The sequence below is a fragment of the Oncorhynchus clarkii genome, chromosome 5 (genome assembly GCF_045791955.1).
Source record: "Oncorhynchus clarkii lewisi isolate Uvic-CL-2024 chromosome 5, UVic_Ocla_1.0, whole genome shotgun sequence".
In the NCBI taxonomy this organism is placed as follows: domain Eukaryota; kingdom Metazoa; phylum Chordata; class Actinopteri; order Salmoniformes; family Salmonidae; genus Oncorhynchus; species Oncorhynchus clarkii.
Genome location: NC_092151.1, coordinates 33,221,755 through 33,248,579, shown reverse-complemented (window position 1 = coordinate 33,248,579; position 26,825 = coordinate 33,221,755). Strand labels below are relative to the sequence as shown.

At 41.5% G+C, this 26,825-nt stretch overlaps 1 protein-coding gene across 4 annotated transcripts in view; it reads right to left on the bottom strand.

Moving 5' to 3' along the window:
- Positions 1-26,825, bottom strand: part of LOC139408672 (retinoic acid receptor RXR-alpha-A) — a 158,492-nt gene that overhangs the window by 40,404 nt on the left and 91,263 nt on the right. For all 4 annotated transcript variants that reach the window (XM_071152856.1, XM_071152858.1, XM_071152859.1 and 1 more), the window contains exon 3: positions 23,335-23,573. In XM_071152856.1, coding sequence (XP_071008957.1) covers positions 23,335-23,573 — 239 coding nt within the window. The remainder of the gene's footprint in view (positions 1-23,334; positions 23,574-26,825) is intronic.

The following is a 26,825-nucleotide window of genomic DNA, read 5'->3' as shown; positions in this document are numbered from 1 at the left end:
ATTCTCGATTGGATTCAGGTCTGGACTTTGACTTGGCCATTCTAACACCTGGATATGTTTATTTTTGAACCATTCCATTGTAGAGTTTGCTTTATGTTTTGGATCATTGTCTTGTTGGAAGACAAATCTCCGTCCCAGTCTCAGGTCTTTTGCAGACTCCATCAGGTTTTCTTCCAGAATGGTCCTGTATTTGGCTCCATCCATCTTCCCATCAATTTTAACCATATTCCCTGTCCCTGCTGAAGAAAAGCAGGCCCAAACCATGATGCTGCCACCACCATGTTTGACAGTGGGGATGGTGTGTTCAGGGTGATGAGCTGTGTTGCTTTTACGCCAAACATAACGTTTTGCATTGTTGCCAAAAAGTTCAATTTTGGTTTCATCTGACCAGAGCACCTTCTTTCACATGTTTGGTGTGTCTCCCAGGTGGCTTGTGGCAAACTTTAAACAACACTTTTTATGGATATCTTTAAGAAATGGCTTTCTTCTTGCCACTCTTCCATAAAGGCCAGATTCGTGCAATATACGACTGATTGTTGTCCTATGGACAGAGTCTCCCACCTCAGCTGTAGATCTCTGCAGTTCATCCAGAGTGATCATGGGCCTCTTGGCTGCATCTCTGATCAGTCTTCTCCTTGTATGAGCTGAAAGTTTAGAGGGACGGCCAGGTCTTGGTAGATTTGCAGTGGTCTGATACTCCTTCCATTTCAATATTATCGCTTGCACAGTGCTTCTTGGGATGTTTAAAGCTTGGGAAATCTTTTTGTATCCAAATCCGGCTTTAAACTTCTTCACAACAGTATCTCGGACCTGCCTGGTGTGTTCCTTGTTCTTCATGATGCTCTCTGCGCTTTTAACGGACCTCTGAGACTATCACAGTGCAGGTGCATTTATACGGAGACTTGATTACACACAGGTGGATTGTATTTATCATCATTAGTCATTTAGGTCAAGATTGGATCATTCAGAGATCCTCACTGAACTTCTGGAGAGAGTTTGCTGCACTGAAAGTAAAGGGGCTGAATAATTTTGCACGCCCAATTTTTCAGTTTTTGATTTGTTAAAAAAGTTTGAAATATCCAATAAATGTCGTTCCACTTCATGATTGTGTCCCACTTGTTGTTGATTCTTCACAAAAAAATACAGTTTTATATCTTTATGTTTGAAGCCTGAAATGTGGCAAAAGGTCGCAAAGTTCAAGGGGGCCGAATACTTTCGCAAGGCACTGTATGTTTACATAGCCAAAGCAAGTGAAATAGATAATAAACAAAGGTGAAATAAACCATCATAAAATTAACAGTAAACATTACACTCACAAAAATTCCAAAATAATAAAGACATTTTTCTATATACAGTGTTGTAATGATGTGCAAATAGTTAAAGTACAAAAGGGAAAATAAATAAACATACATATGGGTTGTATTTACAATGGGGTTTGTTCTTCACTGGTTACCCTTTCTTATGGCAACAGGTCACAATATTGCTGCTGTGATTGCACACTGCGGTGTTTCACCCAAAAGATATAAGAGAGTTTATCAACATTTTAGAAGTCTTTGTGCGTCTGTGTAATCTGGGGGAAATACAGTGCATGTGTAAAGCATTCAGACCCCTTGAATTTTGAAACATTTTGTTAGGTTACAGCCTTATTATAAAACTGATAAAAAATGTATTTTCCTAATCAATCTACACACAATACTCCATAATGACAAAGCAAAAACAGGTTTCTAGAAGTTTTAGCAAATTTATTACAAATTTAAAACTGAAATATCACATTTACAAAGGTATTCAGACCCTTTGCTCAGTACTTTAACCTCTTTGATCTCTAGGGGCGCTATTTCATTTTTGGATAAAAAACGTTCCCGTTTTAAGCGCGATATTTTGTCACGAAAAGATGCTCGACTATGCATATTCTTGACAGTTTTTGAAAGAAAACACTCTGAAGTTTCAGAATCTGCAAAGATATTGTCTGTAAGTGCCCCAGAACTCATTCTACAGGCGAAACCAAGATGATGCATCAACCAGGAAATGATCAGAATTTCTGAAGCTCTGTTTTCCATTGTCTCCTTATATGGCTGTGATTGCGCAAGGAATGAGCCTACACTTTCTGTCGTTCCCCCAAAGTGTTAGCAGCATTGTGACGTATTTGTAGGCATATCATTGGAAGATTGACCATAAGAGACTACATTTTCCAAGTGTCCGCCTGGTGTCCCTGCGTCGAAATTGGAGCGTAAAGCCAGGTGCAATTATTTTTCCATTTGAGAGCAAGGAGAAACCAGGCTTCCACGAAGGATATATCATTGAAGAGATATGTGGAAAAACACCTTGAGGATTGATTCTAAACCACGTTTGCCATGTTTCAGTCGATATTATGGAGTTAATTTGGAAAAAAGTTCGCGTTTTGAGGGCTGAATTTTCGTTTTTTTTTTTTTTTTTTTTTTTTTTTTTTGGTAGCCAAATGTGATGTACAAAACGGAGCTATTTCTAATACACAAAGAATCTTTTTGGAAAAACGGAGCATCTGCTATCTAACTGAGAGTCTCCTCATTGAAAACATCAGAAGTTCTTCAAAGGTAAGTTATTTTATTTGAAGGCTTTACTTGTTTTTGTGATAGTTGCCTGCTAAATGCTAACGCTAATGCTAACGCTAATGCTAACGCTAAATGCTACGCTAGCTAGCTACTGTTACACAAATGATTGTTTTCCTATGGTTGAAAAGCATATTTTGAAAATCTGAGATGACAGTGTTGTTAACAAAAGGCTAAGCTTGAGAGCTAGCATATTTATTTCATTTCATTTGCGATTTTCATGAATAGTTAACGTTGCGTTATGGTAATGAGCTTAGGTCTATAAATAGAATCCCGGATCCGGGTTTGGTCGTCGCAACAGGTTAATGAAACACCTTTGGCAGCGATTAGAGCATCGAGTCTTCTTGGGTATGACGCTACAAGCTTGGCATACCTGTATTTGTGGAGTTTTTCCCAATCTTCTCTGCAGATCCTCTCAAGCTCTGTCAGGTTTGATGGGGAGCGTCACTGCACAGTATTTTCAGGTCTCTCCAGAGATGTTAAATCGGGTTCAAGTGCAGGCTCTGGCTGGGCCACTCAAGGACATTCAGAGACTTGTCCCGAAGTCACTCCTGCGTTGTCTTGGCTGTGTGCTTAGGGTTGTTTCCTATTGGAAGGTAAACCTTCGCCCCAGTCTGAGGTACTGAGTGCTAACTAGTCTCCCAGTCCCTGCAGCTGAGAAACATACCCAGAGCATGATGCTGCCACCACCATGTTTCACCTTTGGGATGGTGACAGGTTTCTCCAGATGTGACGCCTGGCATTCAGGTCAAAGAGTTCAATCTTGGTTTCATTAGACCAGAGAATGTTGTTTCTCATGGTCTGGGAGTCTTAAGGTAACCTTTTCGCAAACTCTAAGCGGGCTGTCATGTGCCTTTTACTGAAGAGTGGCTTCCATCTGGCCACTCTAACATAAAGGCCTGATTGGTGGTGCTTCAGAGATGGTTGTCCTTCTGGAAGTTTCTCCCATCTCCATAGAGGAACTCTAGAGCTCTGTCAGAGTGACCATCGGGTGCTTTGTCACCCTCACCAAGGCCCTTCTCCCCCGATTGCTCAGTTTGGCCGGGCGGCCAACTCTAGAAAGAGTATTGGTGGTTCCAAACTTCTTCCATTTAAGAATGATGGAGGCCCCTGTGTTCTAGGGGACCTTAAATTCTGCAGATTTTTTGGGGTACACTTCCCCAGATTTGTGCCTCGACACAATCCTGTCTGGGAGCTCTACGGACAATTATTTCGACCTCATGGCTTGGTTTTTGCTCCGACATGCACAAGGACAACAAGGACAACACACAGGTTTTCCATCATTGCATGATTTTTTGTGTGCAAATGAAGTAAAGCTTACGGACAATGTCAAATGTGATATAATGAAGCACCTGAGTGAGTTGGTTGTGCAATTACGCAGGTACTTTCCCGAAACGGATAACACAAACAATTGGATTCGTTATCCCTTTCATGCCCTGACTCCAGTCCACCTACCGAGCCTTATCAAAATTGCAACAAGTGGTTCTATGAAAATGTAATTTAATCATTAGCCACTGCCAGATTTGTGGATAGGGCTGCGCTCAGAGTATCCTGCCCTGGCAAAACGTGCTGTTAAGACACTGATGCCCTTTGCACCACGTACCTATGTGAGATTCTCGGCCCTCACTAGCATGAAAACTAAATACAGGCACAGACTGTGAGTGGAAAATGATTTAAAGACAGACTCTATCCAATACAACCCAACATGGCAGAGTTATGTGCATCCTTTCAAGCACACCCTTCTCATTATCCTGTGGTGAGTTGTTCACAATTTTCGATGAACAAATAAGGTTTTATATGTAAGACGGCGAAATAAAGAGCAACATTGTTGATTATTATTATTTGTGCCCTGGTCCTATAAGAGCTCTTTGTCACTTCCCACTAGCCGGGTTGTGACAAAATGTATCGTATAGTGTGTGTGTGGCAGGCTTACAATGATGGCAAAAAAACAACATTTGAGAGTGCGCTGACCCTGGTGCTAGAGGGGGTAAGCAGCTGGAGGTTGAATGTTTGACGGGGTACGGGACTATAAAAAGTTTGGGAACCACTGCTGTAGGGCAACCTTGTCTAGATGGAATTTGTATTTGTGGTCCTGGAGACTGAACACCATTATTTTTGTCTTACTGAGATTTACTGTCAGAGCCCAGGTCTGACAGAATCTGTGCAGAAGATATAGGTGCTGCTGTAGGCCCTCCTTGGTTGGCGACAGAAGCACCAGATCATCAGCAAACAGTAGACATTTGACTTCAGATTCTAGTAGGGTGAGGCCGGGTGCTGAAAACTGTTCTAGTGCCATCGCCAATTCGTTGATATATATGTTGATGAAGGTGGAGCTTAAGCTGCATCCCTGTCTCATGCTACGGCCCTGTGGAAAGAAATGTGTGTGTTTTTTGCCCATTTAAACCGCACACTTGTTGTTTGTCTACATGGATTTTATAATGTCGTATGTTTTTTCCCCAACACCACTTTCCATCAATTTGTATAGCAGACCCTCATGCCAAATTGAGTAAAACTATTTTTTGAAATCAACAAAGCATGAGAAGCCTTTGTTTTGGTTTGTTTGTTTGTCAATTAGGGTGTGCAGGGTGAATACGTGGTCTGTCGTACGGAAATTTGGTAAAAATATATTTTGACATTTTTGACATTTGCTCAGTAAATTAACTAGTCTGCTGTTAATGATAATGCAGAGGATTTTCCCAAGGTTGCTGTTGATGCATATCCCACAGTTGTTATTGGGGTCAAATTTGTCTCTACTTTTGCAGAATCCTTGGTTCCAAATATTGGAGAAGATGCCAGAGCTAAGGATGTTGTTGAAAAGTTTAAGAATACCCAATTGGAGCTTGAATGATTAATTGACGAGAGATACTAATGAGCTCAAAGAAACATGTCGCTGGTTTCGGAGGAATCAAGCACAACAAACCCAATCAAAAAACAAACCAAAGTCAAGTTGGCCAAGCAGTATCAACGATGGCATTAAACCATCACCATGCAAGAGTGAGTGGAGAGTGGGGAGAGATTTACAGATAAGGATGTTGACTTGTTGAAATCCATCAATGAAAGGCTTGCCAAACTTGATGTCTTGGATATACTACGAGAGGACATCAATGCATTATGTGCCAGTCTGGAATTCAGCCAACGTCAGATTGATGATGTAAGGAAAGAGAACACGGTGCTGAAAGGTACTGTAGACTCTATTCATGGAAAGGTGGAGGTGGTGCAAAGGGAGAACAAACAACTTAAAGAAACTTTGCTTGTACAGTGTCGATCAATGCGAGACAATCTAATATTTTCAGGGATTCCCGGAGAATGACAACTGCAGAAGCTGTGAGAACACTGTCTGAGACTTTATGTCAAATCAACTGAAACTGTCCACTGATGTCATGCATAATGTCACTTTCTCCAGAGTCTATAGAATGGGTAAGGCCTCTGGGAATAGGCCCTGGGCTATTATTGCATGTTTGAACATTTTAAGCAAAAGGAAATGGAGAAGAGCAGGGGCAGAGGACTCAGAAACACTGATTTTGGAATGAATGATCACTTCCCCATGGAGATCAATGAAAGGAGAACAAAACTATCCCATTATGAAGGAAAAGCGTTGCCTGAATCAACAAGTCTCCTTGGTGATGGATAAACTTTACATCAACGGGCAACTGTTACTGTAGAGTAACTAACCATGACAACTTCAACTATAACCAATACATGCTCTATTGATCTCCACTTGACAAGGAAAGGGTTGCATATAGCTCAGGTTAATGTATGTAGCCTTCCTAACAAAATACATGAGGTTTTTAACTTAGTCAATACAAATAATATTCATATTTTAGCTTTGACCGAAACGCATTTAGATGCATCTGTAAATGATGGGCAAATGAACATTCCTGGACATACTACTAGAAGGGACAGGGATAGGATTGGCGGAGATGTGGCACTGTACATTCAGAATCATATACCTTTTAAGAGGAGGGATGCCCTTAATGCATTTCAAATAGAGACACTATGGGCTCAAGTACTCTACCGGTCAAAAGTTTTAGAACACCTACTCATTTAAGGGTTTTCTTTATTTTTACTATTTTCTACATTGTAAAATAATAGTGAAGACATCACAACTATGAAATAACAAATATGAAATCATGTAGTAACCAAAAAAGTGTTAAACTTGGTCAGGGTGTGATTTGGGTGGGCATTCTATGTTCCTTTTTCTATGTTTTTGTATTTCTTTGTTTTGGCCATGTATGGTTCTCAATCAGGGACAGCTGTCTATCGTTGTCTCTGATTGGGTTCCATACTTACGTAGCTTTTTCCCACATAAAAGTATGAACACTGACCACGCTGTGCTTTGGTCCTCACCTTCTTCAACAGACAATCGGTACAATATATTTTATATTTGAGATTCTGCAAATAGCCCCTCTTTGCCTTGATGACAGCATTGCACACTCTTGGCATTCCCTCAACCAGCTTTGTGAGGTAGACACCTGGAATGTATTTAAATTAACAGGTTTGCCTTCTTAAAAGTTATTTTGTGGAATTTCTTTCCTTCTTAATTTGAGCCAATCACTTGTGTTGTGACAAGGTAGGGGGGTATACAGAAGATAACACTATTTCATATAAGTCCATATTACGGCAAGAACAGCTCAAATATTGCAAAGAGAAACAACAGTCCATCATTACTTTAAGACATGCAGGTCAGTCAATATGGAAAATGTCAAGAGGTTTGACATTTTCTTCAAGTGCATTCGCAAAAACCACCAAGCGCTATGATGAAACTGGCTCTCATGAGGATCGCCACAGGAAAGGAAGACCTAGAGTTACCTCTGCAGCAGAGGATAAGTTCATTAGAGTTACCAGCCTCAGAAATTGCAGCCCAAATAAATGCTTCACAGAGTTCAATTAACAGACACATCTCAACATCAACTGTTCATAGGAGACTGTGTGAATCAGGCCTTCATGGTAGAATTACTGCAAAGAAACCACTACTAAAGGACACCAATAAGAAGAAGAGACTTGCGTGGGCCAAGAAACACGAGCATTGGACATTAGACGGTGGAAATGTGTCCTTTGGTCTGGAGTCCAAATTGGAGATTATTGGTTCCAACTGCCGTGTCTTTGTGAGATGTGGTGTGGGTGAACGGATGATCTCTGCATGTGTATTTCCCACCGTAAAGCATGGAGGAGGAGGTGTTATGGTGTGGGAGTGCGTTGCTGGTGACACTGTCTGTGATTTATTTAGAATTCAAGTCACACTTAACCTGAATGGCTACCACAGCATTCTGCAGTGATACGCCATCCCACCTGATTTGGGTCTATAATTTGTTTTTCAACAGGACAATGACCCAACACACCTCCAGGCTGTGTAAGGGCTTTTACCAAGAAGGGGAGATTTGGAGTGCTGCATCAGATGACCTGGCCTCCACAATTCCCCGACCTCAACCAAATTGAGATGGTTTGGGATGAGTCAAACCGCAGAGTGAAGGAAAAGCAGCCAACAAGTGCTCAGCATATGTTGGAACTCATTCAAGACTGTTGGAAAAGCATTCCAGGTGAAGCTGGTTGAGAGAATGCCAAGATTGTGTAACGCTGTCATCAAGGCAAAGGGTGGCTATTTGAAGAAACTCAAATATAAAATATATTTAGATTTGTTTCACACTTTTTTGGTGACTACATGTTTCTAAATGTGTGTTACTTCAGAGTTTCTACAATGCTCTACAATGTAGAACATAGTCCAAATAAAGAAAAACCCTTGAATGAGTAGGTGTTCTAAAACTTTGACCGGTAGTGTACATCTGCCTCACCAGGCACCCATATTGGTAGGATGTGTGTATAGACATCCTAGTGCTAAGATGTCCTATCTGGATGACTTATGCACTGGGTTTGAACAGGCTACAGACAGTAACATAGGTGTATTTATCTTGGGTGATTTTTGTATAAATTGGAAGGATCATATTTTAACTCATTTTAACATTTTAACAAAATGAATGAGATGTGCCGAGAGCTGTGGTTTGAAACAAATGGTTAATGATACTACTAGATCATCAACTAAGTTGGGTCACCGTTTGGACGCATGCATTGATCTGATCTTCTGTAATATACCATTGCAATGCTTAAAAGCCAGATCAATGCCAGTGGGCTGGACAGACCATAATATTGGTACAATAGCCATGAACACCAAGGTTCCAAATAAACCCCCAAGGATTGTGATCAAGAGACATTTAAAACATTTAATCATGAGCTATTTCTAAATGATTTGACTGCTGTACCCTGGGAGCTGATTTATCTAGAGGATAATTTAAATCACGCTACAGAATGTTTTATTGATTTGCTCACTGAGGTAATGGACCATCATGCACCAGTAAGAAAGAGGACAGTTGGGGCTCGTCCATCTCCATGGATTGATGATGAACTGCAGCCTTATCTAAACTAGAAATTGATGAACAGAATTATGGAACACTACATAATTAGGCAGTTAAATTAAATCGTAAGAAAAAAAACATATTTTACGAAAATGCTTTTATTGATTGTTAAAATGATTCTGAAAAGGTATGGAATACAGTGAAGGGCTTACTTGATACATCTATTTCATCATACCCATCTAGTGTGGAGGTTGACGGGGGAACAATAACAAAACCAGCTGATATTGCCAATAAGTTAGCAGTTTTTTTTTACAAAGAAAATTAATTTACTGAGCGATAATGTAAACACCCATTCTTCCAAACAAGCTATTGCCCAATGGAATGATGAATGAATGAATGATCATATTATGAGCAAAACAACATGCTCTTTTAGTCTACAAATGGTTTCAGTAGAGGTGTTAAACCTATTGAAGTCATTACCCAATGGTAAACCAACAGGTTTATGATCTTATGGACAATTTTTTACTTCGCTATGCTGCTCCCCAGATAGCAGCTCCACTGAAATACATATTTAATTGGTCACTGGAAAAGGGGACATTTGCAAATGTATGGAAGCATGTTAAACTGTGTTCTATCCTGAAAGACGGCAAAAAAACAAAACAATTACTCCTCCCAGTAGTCGACCAATCAGTCTGCTCCCTTCACTCAGTAAGATATTGGAGAATATTGTGAGCCGACAAATATGGGAGTACATGGAAAAGAACGATCTGATTACAGTCAATCAGCATGATTATCGCAAAATCCATTCCACTACCACTGCATTGGTGGACATGACTGACCATTGGCTCAATGCATTTGATTTAGTGGATCATGAAATCATTTTGACAAAATTAACGCATTATGGGTTTAAGAAGGTAACATTGAATTGGGTACAGTCATATCTAACTGACAGGAAACAGTCATCCTATATCAATGGGTCATTTTCTTCCCCTCATGCTTTAAACTGTGGAATAGCGCAGAGCAGCTGCCTTGGGCAACGTCTTTACTCAATATTTACCAACAACCTTCCTTATGCTTTATCTGAAACTCAAGCTAATATATTTACAGATGATACTACAATTTATACAGCCAGACAATCAGTTCAACAGGTACAGCAAGCACTACAAGTAGATCTAGGAAATATCAGGGAGTGGGTTTGCTGGAACAAACTTGTTTTGAACACCAAGAAAACCAAGGTTATGTTGGTCTGTTCCACCAGGAAAAGGCCGACACAGCATGGGATACAATTAAGTATGGGGGAGTACAAATTGAGGAAGTGGCAGAAACCAAACTACTAGAGAAACCAAACTACTAGGAGTGCAGCTTGACAACTGCTTATCATGGTCGTCTCAAATAAATAATCTATGTAAAAACAATATTTTTAACAGCATGCTAGATCAGAAGGATAGCTAAATATTTACTGGGAAAGATTATTAAGCAAATAACCCAAGCATTACTTGGGAGTCAGGTGAACTACTGTTCTGTGGTCTGGGTAAATGCATCAATTAGGATGCTGCAGATTGAACAGAACAAAGCAGCAATGATTGTTTTAAGGTGGAGATGTGGTTTTTCTGCTGTAGTCAATCTCAATGTTCTTGGTTGGTCATCAATCAACAAGATAATTGAAAAAAACATGCTTATTTTATTTCATAATGTACACCATTTAAAACGGCCAAACTGTATTCACAACAGTATTCAGTTGGTAAGAGACAGACATTCAGTAAATACTAGGAATAAATAGGCAAAATAACTTTTCGATTTAGAGCAACTAAGAAATTGAATCATTTATCTGAGCAAACCAAAAACCTTACAATATATAAATTCCAACAATACTTTAGAACCATTTAAATATAATAAATAAGAAGGTTGTGTGGACTAAGGAATCAATCTATGTTATTAGACTGTTGAGTATTTATCTGGTCAATATGTCAGAGTTGTCACGCCCTGACTGTAGATTGCTTTGTAGGTTTCTATTTTTAGTTTGGTCAGGGTGTGATGTGGGTGGGTATTCTATGTTTTGTTCTATGTTTGTATTTCTATGTGTTTGGCCTGGTATGGTTCCCAATCAGAGGCAGCTGTCAATCGTTGTCTCTGATTGAGAACCACACTTAGGCAGCCTGGTTTTGTCCTTGAGTTGTGGGTAGTTGTTTTCTGTTTTGTGTGTATCACCTGACAGAACTGTTTCGTTCTTGTTATTCCTCATTGTTATTTTGTTTAGTGTTCAGTTTTCATTAAATTTACAACATGAACACTTACCACGCTGCGTTTTGGTTTACTCCTTCTTCCACCAACGAAAACTGTTACAAGAGTATTATGTCTGTTTGTAACAGTATGAAAATGTGATCGTATTATAAATTGTATTTGACTGTTTAAGGACTCTTGGAAGATTAGTTCAAATGAGGACAAAAATAGATCCTAATCAAATAAAATGTCTCCCTCTCCCTCTTTCCGCCTCTCTCTCCATCTCTATCTGCCTGCCTCTTTCCCTCTCTCTCTGCCTGCCTCTCTCTCTCTCTCTCTGCCTGCCTCTCTCTCATCTCTCTTTGCCTGCCTCTCTCTCCATCTCTCTCTGCCTGCCTCTTTCCCCCTCTCTCTGCCTGCCTCTCTCTCTCTGCCTGCCTCTCTCTCCATCTCTCCCTGCCTGCCTCTCTCTCTCTTTCCGCCTCACTCTCTCTGCCTGCCTCTTTCTCCCTCCGCATCTCTCTCTTTCCGGATCTCTCTCTCTCTTCCGCTGCATGCCTCTCTCTCTGCCTTACCCTCTCTTTATCTGCTTCTGCCTGCCTCGCTCTCCTTCTCTCTCTGCCTGCCTCTCTCTCTCTCTCCGTCTCTCCATTTCTCTCTCTCCCTTGCTCTCTCTGCCTGCCTTTCTCTGTCTGCCTGCCTTTCCCTCTCTGCCTGCCATTCTCTCTCTCTCTGATCACACGATGTTCACAACCCTATCATCAGTCAATGATTAGGTAACATAAACATAATAATAACATATTGGCAACCAACCCAGGCGCTTATTTATAACATATTTACGGCATAATAATCAACCAAATGATACTTCAATCACAAAATAATTTCAATCTTAATCATGAACCAATAAAAAACAGCATAATCTTGAATAACAATCAAATTATAAACCACATAATAGCGACATTATGAAGCGACGTGTTTATTTCTTGGACCTGCTTGTTAGATATGATAAACCAAAGCCCAGTCCCTGACAATCACTGACTGATGAGAAAATGATATGAGGGAGAGAGCTAGAGTCAGATGCAGTTGACACTGACTGTTTTCACATTTCCAAACTAAAGAGCCTGGTTAACCGTTCAGCATAGAAGTCACATATGATGAAGATATGCCAATTTCCAAGGGCCTTCAGGCTTGCATAACAAAATGGCCTCCAACTTCACTGGAACAATTTACAAGGTCAGGAGGATAATTGGGAGTTGTGCGATGGAATTAAATTGGTCCGGAGCAGACAATACTTTCCACAAGGTCAATCTGAGAACTGTACTGTAGGCATCAAGGGAAATATGGATGGAATGATCTTGCGCCAGTGTCATATTGAATTAGCATCAAACCAACGCTTCTACAAAGCGATGAATACTGTCATGACAACTCACAAAGGAATCCGGTGCTATTCAGTGTTTCCTCAGCTAATGCAATAACAAGTAATGTGTTTGAAATAACTGCTAATCCTAGAATGAAATTAAACCAATAAAGTTGAATTGATGGACAGTCCTCTGATGATTCAGTTGGTCCCTCAGTCCAATTTATCATTGCTTCTATATTTGTGATACACCACCTGGATTCGGTCCAACGTAGCAACATTTGAAATGGTGTTTTTTAAATATTTTTTACATTGGATAAAAGTAGAGACTCCAAGCTAGAAAATGGTATAACATACACTGCAGTTGAGGAAAAAATGGGAAAGCAATTCTGCTTTGAAAGTTGATAAACTTGTAACCAACCCACTTTTGAGAAAATGGCCTGTGAATGTTTTGGTACACATATTGGAGAGCTCTTCTTTGTCTACGCCCATTCAGCATCGTTCAGAGTTGTTCTTAAGCCACCGATCTCTTTAGGGATTCACAGTGTAGTAAACAACCAAAGATTGAAAGTAGTAGTAAAAAGTTGTAGTAAAAATATACTTTATCTAGTCCTTGGCCTATATCCTAATCTGACTTTGGTGCAGGTCATGTTGTTCTTCGCATTACAGTCTCTGGTAAACACACACTGTGTCAAATCAAATATATGTTTATTTGCCACATGCACAGGATACAGAAGGTGTAAATGATACAGTGAAATGGTTACTTGCAGTTTGGAATATTTTCTTTAGACATGTAGCTAGCTAGCTAAACAATGAACCATAATCCCAACTGTAATGCTGTTTTCAAAACAACTGGGACCTCGGAAATCTCAGACTTTCGAGCGGTCAAAACAACTGGGAACTCTAAAAAAAAAACGAGCTCCGAATGCTCATCCAACTTGGAAATCGTACTCGGGAACTCGGGCCTCTTTCTAGAGCTCAGACTTTCCGACCTGAAGATCACTGACGTCCTGATTTGACCTCGTATTTTTCAGATTTTCCAGTAGTTTTGAACGCGGCAATACTACCATGCATTAATCTGCAGGTAGCTAAAGCTAACCAACTAGATTAAATGTTAGCTAGCTAGCTAACATTATGCTAGCTAACAGTAAGCTTTAACTTGCAATGAAAACAACTTTCTGGCAAAATTAGAAACGTACAATATCTGAAAATGTAGCTAGACTCTTACCCGTATACATGGATGAACGCTTCTCCCTCTCTGTCATGGATGCCATGGTTACCCTTAGTTTGAAGATGTATTCCGGAGACAGGTGTTTTATACAACAGCATTCTGTGTGTTATCTTTTTGGACTGTCTGCATTTGGCAATCATCTCTCTGCTTGTATTTGTATCTGCCAAGGAGGCAGCAGCTACTCTTCCACACGGTCCAGCAAAATTAAGGCAGTTTATACAATTTAAAAAACATTGCAATACTTTCACAGACCGTGTGCCCTCAGGCCCCTACTCTACCACAACCACCTATATACAGTACAAAATCCATGTGTACATGTGTGTATAGTGCGTTGTAACATCTTCATCAGAAGATGCTGCAACGTCTGGTTCAATTAAAATGTTTTTACCTAAATCAGGGTTTTCCTCATTATCTGATTCATTTTCAGAGTCAGAGAGAGTCAGTATGGCACAATCCTCCTCCAGAAAGTAGTCCATCACAACTTTTTCCCACTGAGCTTTGTCGATAGCGCTATTAACTTCAGGGTAGCAATGTTGAGAGCAGTAGCAAACTTTTCAGTTCATGATATCTTTAAAAAAAAGCAGCAGTAGACATGATTATACATACATACTGAGCAGCTCATGTTATAGAAGCACGCTACATGGCAGACCAATCTGAACTCATCTCACGGCATGTCCAGCCCATCCATTATCTCAGCCAATCATGGGTAGCGGGATGGTTATTGTTTTTTTAGGTGGCTAAACCAACTAGGCTTGTACTTTAACAATTGTATTCGTATTTACAGACGGCATACACGTTTGTTATTAAGGCACATGAAAGCTCACATGTTCCAGACGGCATTTCTGCAACAAAAAATATTTATTTTTATTAAAAATATAAGCATAAGCCTAGTTTCTTGAAATGGGTCAAATGTTTTCCTCCATCGACTGTAGAGATACTATGTATGACTAAACAAGATGTTCAGGGTTAAAAGCCCTAGTCTGGACTAGGGCTGTTATGGTGACTGTATTACTGCCACACCAGCGTACACGAGTCATGACCGCAGTCAAATTCCACATGACCGTTTAGTCACGGTAATTAGGCTTCTCCAAAACTGTGCTCTGATGCTGCTGATGGTCATTAGTAGCCCACCAACTTGTGAACTGCCAGTCACTAATGGCCTGGTACTCAGTGATCTATTGTCCCTCTAATCACTCTGACATCAATGCAAAAGCATGTTGCGCAACCTTTCTATAGGCTAAGCAATTTCGTGAGAAAAGTTTTGATGGCCTCTATTTAAAAGAGGATGATCCCATCAGCTTCTATGGGCTAGGACTACTATACACTATATACACAAAAGTATGTGGACACCCCTTCAAATTTTGGGGATTCGGCTATTTCAGCCACACCTGTTGCTGACATGTGTATACAAACAAGCACACAGCCATGCAATCTCCATAGTAGAATGGCCTTCCTGAAGAGCTCATTGACTTACAATGTGGGACCGTCATAGGATGCCACCTTTCCAACAAGTGAGTTCATCAAATTTCTGCCCTGATAGAGATTCCCTGGTCAACTGTTAGTGTTGTTATTGTGAAGTGGAAACGTCTAAGAGCAACAACGGCTCAGCCGCGAAGTGTTAGGCCAGACAAGCTCACAGAACGGGACAGCCAAATGTTGAAGCACATTACACGTAAAATTTGTCTGTGCTCGGGTGCTACATTCACTACTGAATTCCAACTGCCTATGGAAGCAACATCAGCACAAGAACTGTTTGTTGGGAGCTTCATGAAATGAGATTCCATGCAGCCACACAAGGCTGCATGGAAATCACTTTGCGATATTCCAAGTGTTGGCTGGAGTGGTGTAAAGCTTGCTGCCATTGGACTCTGGAGCAGTGGAAACGCATTCTCTGGAGTAATGAATCAAGCTTCTTCATCTGGCAGTCCGACAGACAAATCTGGGTTTGCCGGATGCCAGGACAATGCTACCTGCCCCAATGCACATTGCCATACTGTAAAGTTTGGTGGCTGAGGAATAATGGTCTGGGGCTGTTGTTCATGGTTCGGGCTAGACCCCTTAGTTCCATTGAAGGGAAATTTTAAGGCTACAGCATACAGTGACATTTTAGACGATTCTGTGCTTCTAACTTTGTGGTAACAGTTTGGGGAAGGCCCTTTCCTGTTTCAGCATAACAATGCCCCCGTGCACAAAGCGAGGTCCATACAGAAATAGTTTGCCGAGATTGGTGTGCAAGAACTTGAATGGCCTGCACAGAGGCCTGACCTCAACCCCATCGAACACCTTTGGGATGATTTGCCAACTGTGAGCCAGGCCTAATCGCCCAACATCAGTGGCCAAACACACTAATGCTTGTGGCTGAATGGAAGCAAGTCCCTGCAGCAATGTTCCAACATCTAGTGGAAAGCCTTCCCAGAAGAGTGAAGGCTGTTAAAGGAAAAAAGGGGGGACCAACTCCATATTAATGCCCATGATTTTGGAATGAGATGTTCAACAAGCAGGTGTCCACATACTTTAGGTCATTTAGTGTATTTATTTCTCAACTTTCCTATATTAAGCACATTGCTCGCTTTACAACAGGAGTATAGCCTACCTGGCTGGCATGAAAATGAACAGTGGGAAAAGTGTCCTCCATTCGCTATTTAAGTGGATAGATGACATGTATTTTTTGTCCTGCCCCTGTTCCAACAGGTGTATGATAATGGTCCATTCTAAATCAAATCAAATTTAACACATATATTATTTAGTATATGTAAAGACCAGATTAAATTAAGAATAGTCTGATGGGTGACAATATTAGCCTGTCACTTGTGAATGATGTATTATCACTTGTGAATGATGCCCAGCTTGTTCAGTAAGGCAAGGAACAGCACACGCGGTTTTTTATTTTTTTTAAAACTTTTTCAAATCATAGTCGCACACATTATGTAGCCTAGCCCATAGACCTATATGTTTTGATAAGGTTTGTATCACAACTAAAGTGGCCAAATACACTCCAAACATAGCCTATAGGCCTAGGAACAGGTTAGAGAGCACATAGCCTACAGAGCACATAGCCTACAGAGCACATAGCCTACAGAGCACATAGCCTACAAAGCACATAGTTTACAGAGCACATAGTCTACAGAGCACATGGCCCACAGAGAAGATAGCCTACAGAGCACATAGCCTACAGAGCACATAGCCTACAAAGCACATAGTTTACAGAGCACATGGCCCACAGAGAAGATAGCCTACAGAGCACATAACCTACAGAGCACATAGTCTACAGAGCACATGGCCCACAGAGAAGATAGCCTACAGAGCACATAGCCTACAGAGCCTAGTGAAACATGTTTTTATAAGCTTAGTCATTGTGCAATCACGTGAAAAAAAAATAGTTTTGACTGGCCACTATTTAAATAAAAGAGGATCCCAGCTTTCTCGTGCTGCTATATTTTTTGCTCAATTCTGAAAAGCAAACACATGAATCCACTTTCAAACATAGTAAACACAGGCTGCGTGTGAGTTCCAAGTTTGGACAAGATCCTTTTCACCATAAAAATGCACCTACATAATAAAGCATTCCATGCATCATCGCATTTGCAGACATACGTAAGACGGCCTACTATTTCTAATGTGATGATGAATAGATTGGATAGTCATCATTTAGGCTAATAATATAACTCAATCATTGTTTGCAAAAAAATACTGTTCAATGCATGACTGAGCGCGTATAGCGTAGAGTAGGCCTGGGCTACATCAGCTACGGTTCTTCTTTCTTTGTATGGGAAAAACGTGGCCTTTCATAAACACATTTCATGCAATTCTACTACACTTTATACGACTGGAGACATTAGCAGAATCTTTTTTAATACGCCAAATAACGGTAGCCTACTCTGCTGACACTGACAAACAGATCAATAAAAACTACGATGTCCATATACTAGACCTACAAGAACGGAAGACATACAATTTGACATCCATCTAAACTGGAGGAGGAAATTATTGTAAAAAAACTAACTTTTAAGTAGCACTGACCCAACCAACAATGATAAATAGTGAATATGTACAGTGCACACTCACCAGGGATATTTCTGATGCTCCCCAGTGGTGCCAATAAGATAGGCTATACTGTTGTTCGCTCAATTAAGTTGAGAATTTGTCTTTTCATTGTCTTCTCTTTACAGCAATAACCATTTGCTTTCCAAACTGTTTTCCCACGAATGTATTTTGAAATATTGCGATATGCCTGGCTTGGCCTCTCAGACACACAGTCGCAACTCAGCAATAATCTGCCCAAATTGCGTACACTGTTTTTCCTTTCGACTGTACAAAAAGATCAAAACAACTTATTATTTCTAAAGGAGCTAATGATCCTCTGTGGCCAAATGATGCCTTAGTAGCCTTTTTAAAATTATTTCATGTATTTCTTTATAGACAGGAGTAAGCAAATTAAGATATATAATTTTGTCTATTTAATTTACTTTAGGGAAAGTTTAGCTTCCTCTATCCTTATGGGTGTGCTGCCTATGATTGCACATTAAAAACATAACCGCACATAACCTCCATTCGCTATTCGAGTGCATTTTAAATAAAAAATAATTCCACCCATAGGCTATATGTAAAGAGCAGATTAAATGAAGAATAGTCTGATGGGTGAGAATATTATCAAGTGCATGTCAAATTGTGAATGAGAGACTGATGACGGGTGAAGAAACAGAGCAGAGCTCATGGCTTTCATGCAACCTTTTTCAAATCATCATTAGAGTCGCATCATGCAGCCTTACAATGTATTAAAAATCAAAACATAAAGCCTAAAGTTTGTATCACACCTGAGGTTGCATAAATGACTCTAAATGAAGCATATAGGAAGACCTGATTCTTTGTTAACCACTCAACACAGAATGTGAATGTGCACTCTGTCACGCCCTGACCTTAGAGATCCTTATTATTCTCTATGTTTGGTTAGGTCAGGGTGTGACTCGGGTTTTTGGCCATGTGTGTTTCCCAATCAGAGGCAGCTGTCTATCGTTGTCTCTGATTAGGGATCACATATAAGTTGTAATTTTCCTTTTGGGTTTTGTGGGATCTTGTTTTCTGTTTCGTGTCTGTACCTGACAGAACTGTGCGCTTTCGTTTTCACTTTGGTTATTTTGTTTGAGTGTTCTTTTGAAAATAAAAATCATGAACACTTTCCACGCTTCGCCTTGGTCTACTCATTCTGCCAACGAGAGCCGTTACACACTCCTTCAGAAATCGTTTGGAGAACATATCCTTTCTATTTTACTCAGCTATGTTCAATTGTATTCTTCATACTATAAAATAATGCTATGGAATTCTAAGCACATTTAATCTGCTAAATGAACTAGTTTAGCCCACAGCCATTTGACATAGCCAGATCAGGACCTAACATAAGGACAACTCAGAGTGTGCTATTCTGTTATTCTGAAATAGGCTACATTTTCTTCATATCATGTTTATTTAGACTTGTCTAAAATAAATAATGGCTTTATTGTGATGGTGTAGGCTATATTAAATGGATTTATTAGGCTTTTTAAAACGCATATGTTCCAATGGTCTGCATCAGCGGCTTGTAGACTAGGGTGAAAGCCAGGAGATGCTAAACGTGTTTGTTATTTGCATGACAATAAACGTCTGACAAAATGTAATGACTGCCACAGCCCTAGTTTGGACACATCGTTGCTGAAAACAATCTGTTGGAAGCTCGATTTGCTGCTTGATTTGTTTTCTCTCTTCCCACAAACCCCAGGCTCAATTATGAATGTGAAATAATAAACACAGACATGTTCTTCATTAGATCCTGTATGAAACAGTCTGAGACAAAGCCAGAGCTTGACTCCTGTATCCTAGTCTCCTAGTTGACTCCTGTATCCTAGTCTCCTAGTAGACTCCTGTATCCTAGTCTCCTATTCCACCCACTCCTAGTTACAGACCACAGTTCTTTAAATTTGGTCTGGTTTAATGGTTTTGAAGAGCAGCTTATATATGTTTATTTTAGGTACATATAAGCATTCACTTTAAGAACCATTTAAGGTATGTGGAGTAGTGTATGTGTGTGTTGTGGGTGCTGTAGTGGCTCATTTTGAGTTGTGTGTGTGTGTGTGTGTATGTGCGCGTAGGGTCAGACTGTCTTTGCCGTTTTATGTTGTAAAGACCATGCCACCAGATGCAAATGAAGCCCTCAGCGGCCTTATGGGTAGGTTTAAAATAAATGTGTGGTCCCCAGAGGCATTTCAGTTAGAGGGGCCTCGGGGCCAGTGTGTGAAATCAAACCCCGGTGTTGTCGTTTCTTCCCCTCAGAGTAGCCTCCCTCAAACACAGCTGGCCTTCACTGAGGCACATATGGACACAGGAGGTAGACGCATTACCATGCATGTACACTGAATCTGGTTTAGGGGTTCAACTCAATCCCTGTGCTATGTGACTCTGCAACTCTGGACCAGTAATTGGGTAAGATATGGATAAGGACTGCATGTAAACTACATACGTAGGTGCCATTACCCTGTAAGTGCATGGCGAGAAGCAGAACAGCTCAGGTAATTGCTACCTAGAGATGACTTTGGGTAAAAACATATTGGCCTGCCCATTTGGTGTGATTGACGTAGCATGGGTGATGGTAACTGCTCTCCTGGGACTCTCCTCATGGCTCCATTGTGTGCCCATTAGGACCATGTCCCCATGATGTCATAGAGCGTGGCTGGTGCCTACACCAGCTCTCATCAAAGACCAGCACAGTGGAGTGGAGCTTTATTACTCCCACACAGGAAGGGGCTGCAGTCCACTCTGCTCTCCCCCACTCCATATATACTATATTATAGCAGTGTGTTTTTCCCCAGTCTCCTAGCGACCCTTACCTAAACAAGATGTACCAAAACGGGTGCATGACATCACCGCAGGCACATTTATACGTTATAAAGAGCATTCTATTTCTTGTAAAACATTTACACCTTTTTTTGCATTAGTATGGCCTCAGCTCCAGAAATACACACAACAGGCTTTGTGTTAAGAGTTGTGGGCCTGTACGTCCCAGTCTTTTTGGAGTGGAACATTGGAGGTTGGACAGATAGAAACAGGAGTATTTGATTCTCCAAATGAAACGGAAAAGCACTCGGTATCTGCCACTGGTTTCAGCTCTAACTGAGGACAGAGGATCCCTTTCCACAGAAATGACAGCCAGACAGCATTGTCTATTGTCATTGGAAGTGTAAAATGGGTTCCAGTCCTGGGTAATCTGTGGTGGCTGTGATAGAGTGAAGGCTGGAGCGTCAGAGGCCCAAACTCAGAACAGGACTGGACAATTTCTTACGGGCAAGACTGTGGTCTTTTGCTCCCCCCAACCTACCTCCCCAAGAAATGTCTCCCAGAACATTCCAGAAAGGGGGTATAATTCCTGAAAAGACTGTAATAATAGAGAAAAAACACTGAAAGAAAGAAAGACATGGAGAGAAAGAAAGAAAAGGTATCAGTTTCGCCTAAGAGAGGAATGTTCTCCCTTGGAACAATGCAGACGATATTTGAATCTTAAACCATTTGCGGTGCAAAAAGCCGGATCATTAATGTCAGTCTGAACACAGACATACCAAACCTGGTGTCGCTAAAAAAGACAAAATTAGACCTCAGCTGGAGGTCCAAGGCCACAGTCAGCCACTAAGTTTGCCTTGGTTCTGGTTCTGGTTCTGATCTGCGAGTTGGACTGACTGATAAATGTAAGATGTGGCTAGTCTTAAGGACGGGCTGATCTTCTACATGTGGTTTGATGGCTAGAATACAAGATGGTTGACAACAACAAAAAAAGCAGTTCATATCCTTTCCCATGACACGTCCCTCTGGGCACTGTATGTATGAATATGAATGTGTGTGTGAGATAGGGAAGTCTCTAAATTGTGTGCACGTGAGCCTGTGTTTGTGTGTGTCCAGTGTACTGTATGTGTGTGTGGGAGGTCATTGCAGGTGGGGTATCCTGTTGCGGATCCTGGGAGGTTAAATACAAGAGGGCACAGAGAGTGGCAAACTCGTTCCGCCCGACCACACCTGAAAACCACCAGTCAGCCGAGTGGTAAGAGCATGAGGCATCTGCCGTCTGACTCAAATCACCTTCCATCAGAGAAGCTGTGCCTCGTGACCGCAGGGCCACACCACCTTTAACCCTCCAACAGCCCTCTCTAACTAACTGTAGACACTCACCACCTACCAGTCATCTCACTAATCTCTCTGTAACCAACTGTAGCCACCACCCTTACCAGTCAGCCACCATCCTCTCTAGTCAGCCAGCTACTAGTCAGATCCAACCCTCACCAATTACCACCTTCCACCCTCACCACCTACCAGCAACTGTCCCTCTACCCAAGATTTTCCAGTTGTAAGTTTCATTGAGTTCATCTCTGACTGAAAGAGGAGGTGAGTGCATGTTGGCGCTGAATCATCCCGGAGAACAAATCACTCAAACCTTCTCTCTTACAGACCTTGAAATGGACACGGATCCGAGCAAAACCAACAGTAGCCGTTGCTACTGTACCAAACATTATATTCACCGCATATTGAAAAGGCACCACCGGGATCGAGTCCACATTGCAGATGAAAGCACAGGAATTAAGAAGCGGAGGAGGAGAGGAAGGGGAGGTGGGGCTTTCTTTCTAGCAATGGAAGAAGAATGCAGAATTTGGTTCTCTCTCGGAAAGTGCCCTTAATCCACACTTAACTCTATTACATATGGGACGCTTTGGTTAAGAGCGCAAAAGCCAGGGAAAACCATTCCAACAACAGCGCATCGCTGACTCCCTATTTAACACAATTATTAGCAAACACAAAAAGGCTGTTACTGCATTTTGGGGAAACGTTTTTAGATTTGGCTTTGAAAGGAAACTGGGCCACAGGAAGCTTTGATGTCTTAATTATGCTTTTTTTCACCACCATAGAAACTGGGGTGCTTATTGATGGAACAGAAGAGAGAGAGGGTAGGACAGAGGGAAGGAGAGAGAGATAGGAGACAGACAGCGAGAGAGAGAGAGAGAAAAAGAGAACGAGAGAAAAAGAGAACGAGAGAGAATGAATGAATGAACTAATGAAAGTGTAAATCAGAGAGAGAAAAGGAGGAAGGAACCCAATAGCAGGGAAGAGAGAGGGAAGTAGGGTGAGAAAAAGTGGAAGAGAGCAGAATGGGGTGAGAGAGAGTGAAGAGATCAGGTCAGAGAGGGAGAAGAGTGAGGGATAGAGCTTGAGTATCAAACTGTGAAAAAGAAAGGGTCATGGAAGAGCCCCCCATGCACCACAGGGCCCAGTACTAGGGACAGTTGATTTACGGTTGTCTGCGGGTTGGTCAGGCAAGTGTGTGTGACCGGCATCTGTGTACTTGCTATTGGGTTCCTTCCTCCTTTTCTCTCTCTGATTTACACTTTCATTAGTTAATTCATTCATTCTCTCTCGTTCTCTTTTTGTCTCTCTCTCTCTCTCTCTCTCTCTCTCTCTCTCTCTCTCTCTCTCTCTCTGTCTGTCTCCTATCTCTGTAACATCTGTGATGTGTGTGTGTGTTTGTTATACAGGTATGAGTGTGTGTGTGTGTATGTGTTTGTGTGGATCTGTGACAGGCCTTACCTGGGGGCTGACACTGGGGCCGTAGCCCATGCCGGGCGAGGACATGGAGTGTGGGCCCATGGGGGAGCTGATGACAGAGAAAGGCGAGCCCAGGCCGTTCATGGGAGAACTCAGGGTGCTGATGGGAGAGTGCAGGGAGCCCGAGGGCCCCATGGAGGACGGGCTGAGCAGGGATGGGTGCATGCCCCGGTGGGACGTGGGAGAGCCCAGGGGAGATGAGGTCACCTGGCCTGATGAATCTACACAGGGAGGAAAGAGAAGAAAATGTTTCAGAATAAGCAGCGTCATTAAGACGTATTTTTGGCATTATCAACATCAGCATCATCAACATTATTTTCAATGTACACTCAATGAGAGCAGTCTGTTATATTAATCATTACCACAACTGTCTAGCGGTATTAACTTGCAGTAAAAGCCTAGAACTTTAGGATCTATTATGTCCCATACATTACACTGGATGTGATGAAAGACACCTTGCATTATAATTGTGGACAGCTGAGTGTAGCCATCTAATGGCTTGGTGCCTGAACATTTCACAATCAATCCCATCTAATCTACTTCAATGGCCATATAGCAGCAATCTGCACAGTCACAGCTTGTTATGCTTCTCCCTGCCCACCTAAACCTCAAGCCTGAGCGGCTCCTTTGGTTGTCTGCAGAGACAGAGACACAGCCTGCAGCCCAGAGCCACAACCCTGACCTTTTCACATCATAGCTGAACTTGAGCTCTGCTCTGCAGGGCTGGAGGACGACCGACCGACCGACCGACCGACCGACCGACCGACAGACAGACAGACAGACACTGAGTGCACAAAACATTATGAACACCTGCTCTTTCCCTGACATAGACTGACCAGGAAGTCCAGGTGAAAGCTATCCCACTCTAAAGGTTCTTCACGAGAGAGCCTTCCTTTACTCCCAATATGTTATTCACTGGTCCCTCTCTCTCTGTCCCTCTCTCTGTGTCTCTCTCTCCATGTCACTCTCTCTCTGTGTGTCTCTCTCTGTGTGTGTCTCTCTCTGTGTGTGTGTGTGTGTCTCTCTCTCTTGCTCTCTATGTGTGTGTGTGTCTCTCTCTCTCTGTCTCTCTCTGTCTCTCTCTCTCTCTTGCTCTCTCTGTGTGTCTCTTTCTCTGTGTGTTTCGCTCTCTCTCTCTGTGCGTGTGTCTCTCTCTCTGTGTCTCTCTCTGTCTCTCTGTGTATGTCTATCTGTGTGTGTGTGTCAATTTCTGTGTGTGTGTGTGTGTGTCAATCTCTGTGTGTGTGTGTGTGTGTGTGTGTGTGTGTGTGTGTGTGTGTGTGTGTGTGTGTTAATCTCTGTGTGTGTGTCTCAATTCAATTAAAGGCACTTTATTGGCATGGGAAATATATGTTAAAAAGCAAGTGAAGTAGATAATAAACACAAGTGAAATAAACAACACAAATTAACAGTAAACATTACACTCACAAAAGTTCCAAAAGAATAAAGACATTTCAAATGTCATATTATGTGCAAATAGTTAAAGTACAAAAAGGAAAATAAATAAACATAGAGTTGAAGTCGGAAGTTTACATACACTTAGGTTGGAGTCATTAAAACTCGTTTTTCAACCACTCCACAAATGTCTTGTTAACAAATTATAGTTTTGGCAAGTCGGTTAGGACATCTACTTTGCGCATGACACAAGTCATTTTTCCAACAATTGTTTACAGACAGATTATTTAACTTATAATTCACTGTATCACAATTCCAGTGGGTCAGAAGTTTACATACACTAAGTTGACTGTACTTTTAAACAGCTTGGAAAATTCCAGAAAATGATGTCATGGCTTAATTTGAGTCAATTGGAGGTGAACCTGTGGATGTATTTCAAGGTCTACCTTCAAAGGCAGTGCCTCTTTGCTTGACATCATGGGAAAATCAAAAGAAATCAACCAAGACCTCAGAAAGATAATTGTAGACCTCCACAAGTCTGGTTCATCCTTGGGAGCAATTTCCAAACGCCTGAAGGTACAACGTTCATCTGTACAAACAATAGTACGCAAGTATAAACACCATGGGACCACGCAGCCGTCATACCGCTCAGGAAGGAGACGCATTCTGTCTTCTAGAGATGAACGTACCTTGGTGCAAAAAGTGCAAATCAATCCCAGAACTACTGTGAAGGACCTTGTGAAGATGCTCAAACAAACTGGTACAAAAGTATATATATCCACAGTAAAACAAGTCTTATATTAACATAACCTGAAAGGCTGCTCAGCAAGGAAGAAGCCACTGCTCCAAAACTGCCATAAAAAAGCCAGACTACGGTTTGCAACTGCACATGGGGACAAAGATCGTACTTTTTGGAGAAATGTCCTCTGGTCTGATGAAACAAAAATAGAACTGTTTGGCCATAATGACCATCGTAATGTTTGGAGGAAAAAGGGGGAGGCTTGCAAGCCGAAAAACACCATCCCGAACGGGAAGCATGGGGGTGGCAGCATCATGTTGTGGGGGTGCTTTGCTGCAGGAAGGGCTGGTGCACTTCACAAAATAGATGGCATCATGGGGCAGGACAATTATGTGAATATACTGAAGCAACATCTCAAGACATCAGTCAGGAAGTTAAAGCTTGGTCGCAAATAGGTCTTCCAAATGGACAATGGCCACAAGCATACTTCCAAAGTTGTAGCAAAATGGCTTAAGGACAACAAAGTCAAGGTATTGGAGTGGCCATCATAAAACCCTGACCTCAATCCTATAGAAATTTGTGGGCAGAACTGAAAAAGCATGTGCGAGCAAGGCCTACAAACCTGACTCAGTTACACCAGCTCTGTCAGGAGGAATGGGCCAAAATTCACCCAACTTATTGTGGGAAGCTTGTGGAAGGCTACCTGAAACGTTTGACTCAAGTTAAACAATTTAAAGACAATGCTACCGAATACTAATTGAGTGTATGTAAACATCTGACCCACTGGGAATGTAATAATTTTCTCTACTATTATTCTGACATTTCACGTTCTTAAAATAAAGTGCTGATCCTAACTAACCTAAAACAGGGAATTTATACTAGGATTTAAATGTGTTTGGCTGAGGTGTATGTAAACTTCCAACTTCAACTGTAAATATGGGTTGGATATACACTGTTGTTTGTTCTTCAATGGTTGCCTTTTTTTCTTGTGGAAACAGGTCACCAATCTTGCTGCTGTGATGGCACACCCAGTTTATATGGGAGTTTATCAAAATTGGATTTGTTTTAGAATTCTTTGTGGATCTGTGTAATCTGAGGGAAATACTGTATGTGTCTCTAATATGGTCATACTGTCACGACTTCTGCCGAAGTCGGCTCCTCTCCTTGTTCGGGCGGCGTTCGGCGATCGACGTCACCGGCTTTCTAGCCATCGCCGCTCCATTTTTCATATGTCCATTTGTTTTGTCTTGTTCCATACATACCTGGTTTTCATTCCCCAATAAAACTACATGTATTTAGTCCTCTGTTCCCCATCATGTCTGTGTGTGTAATTGTTCAT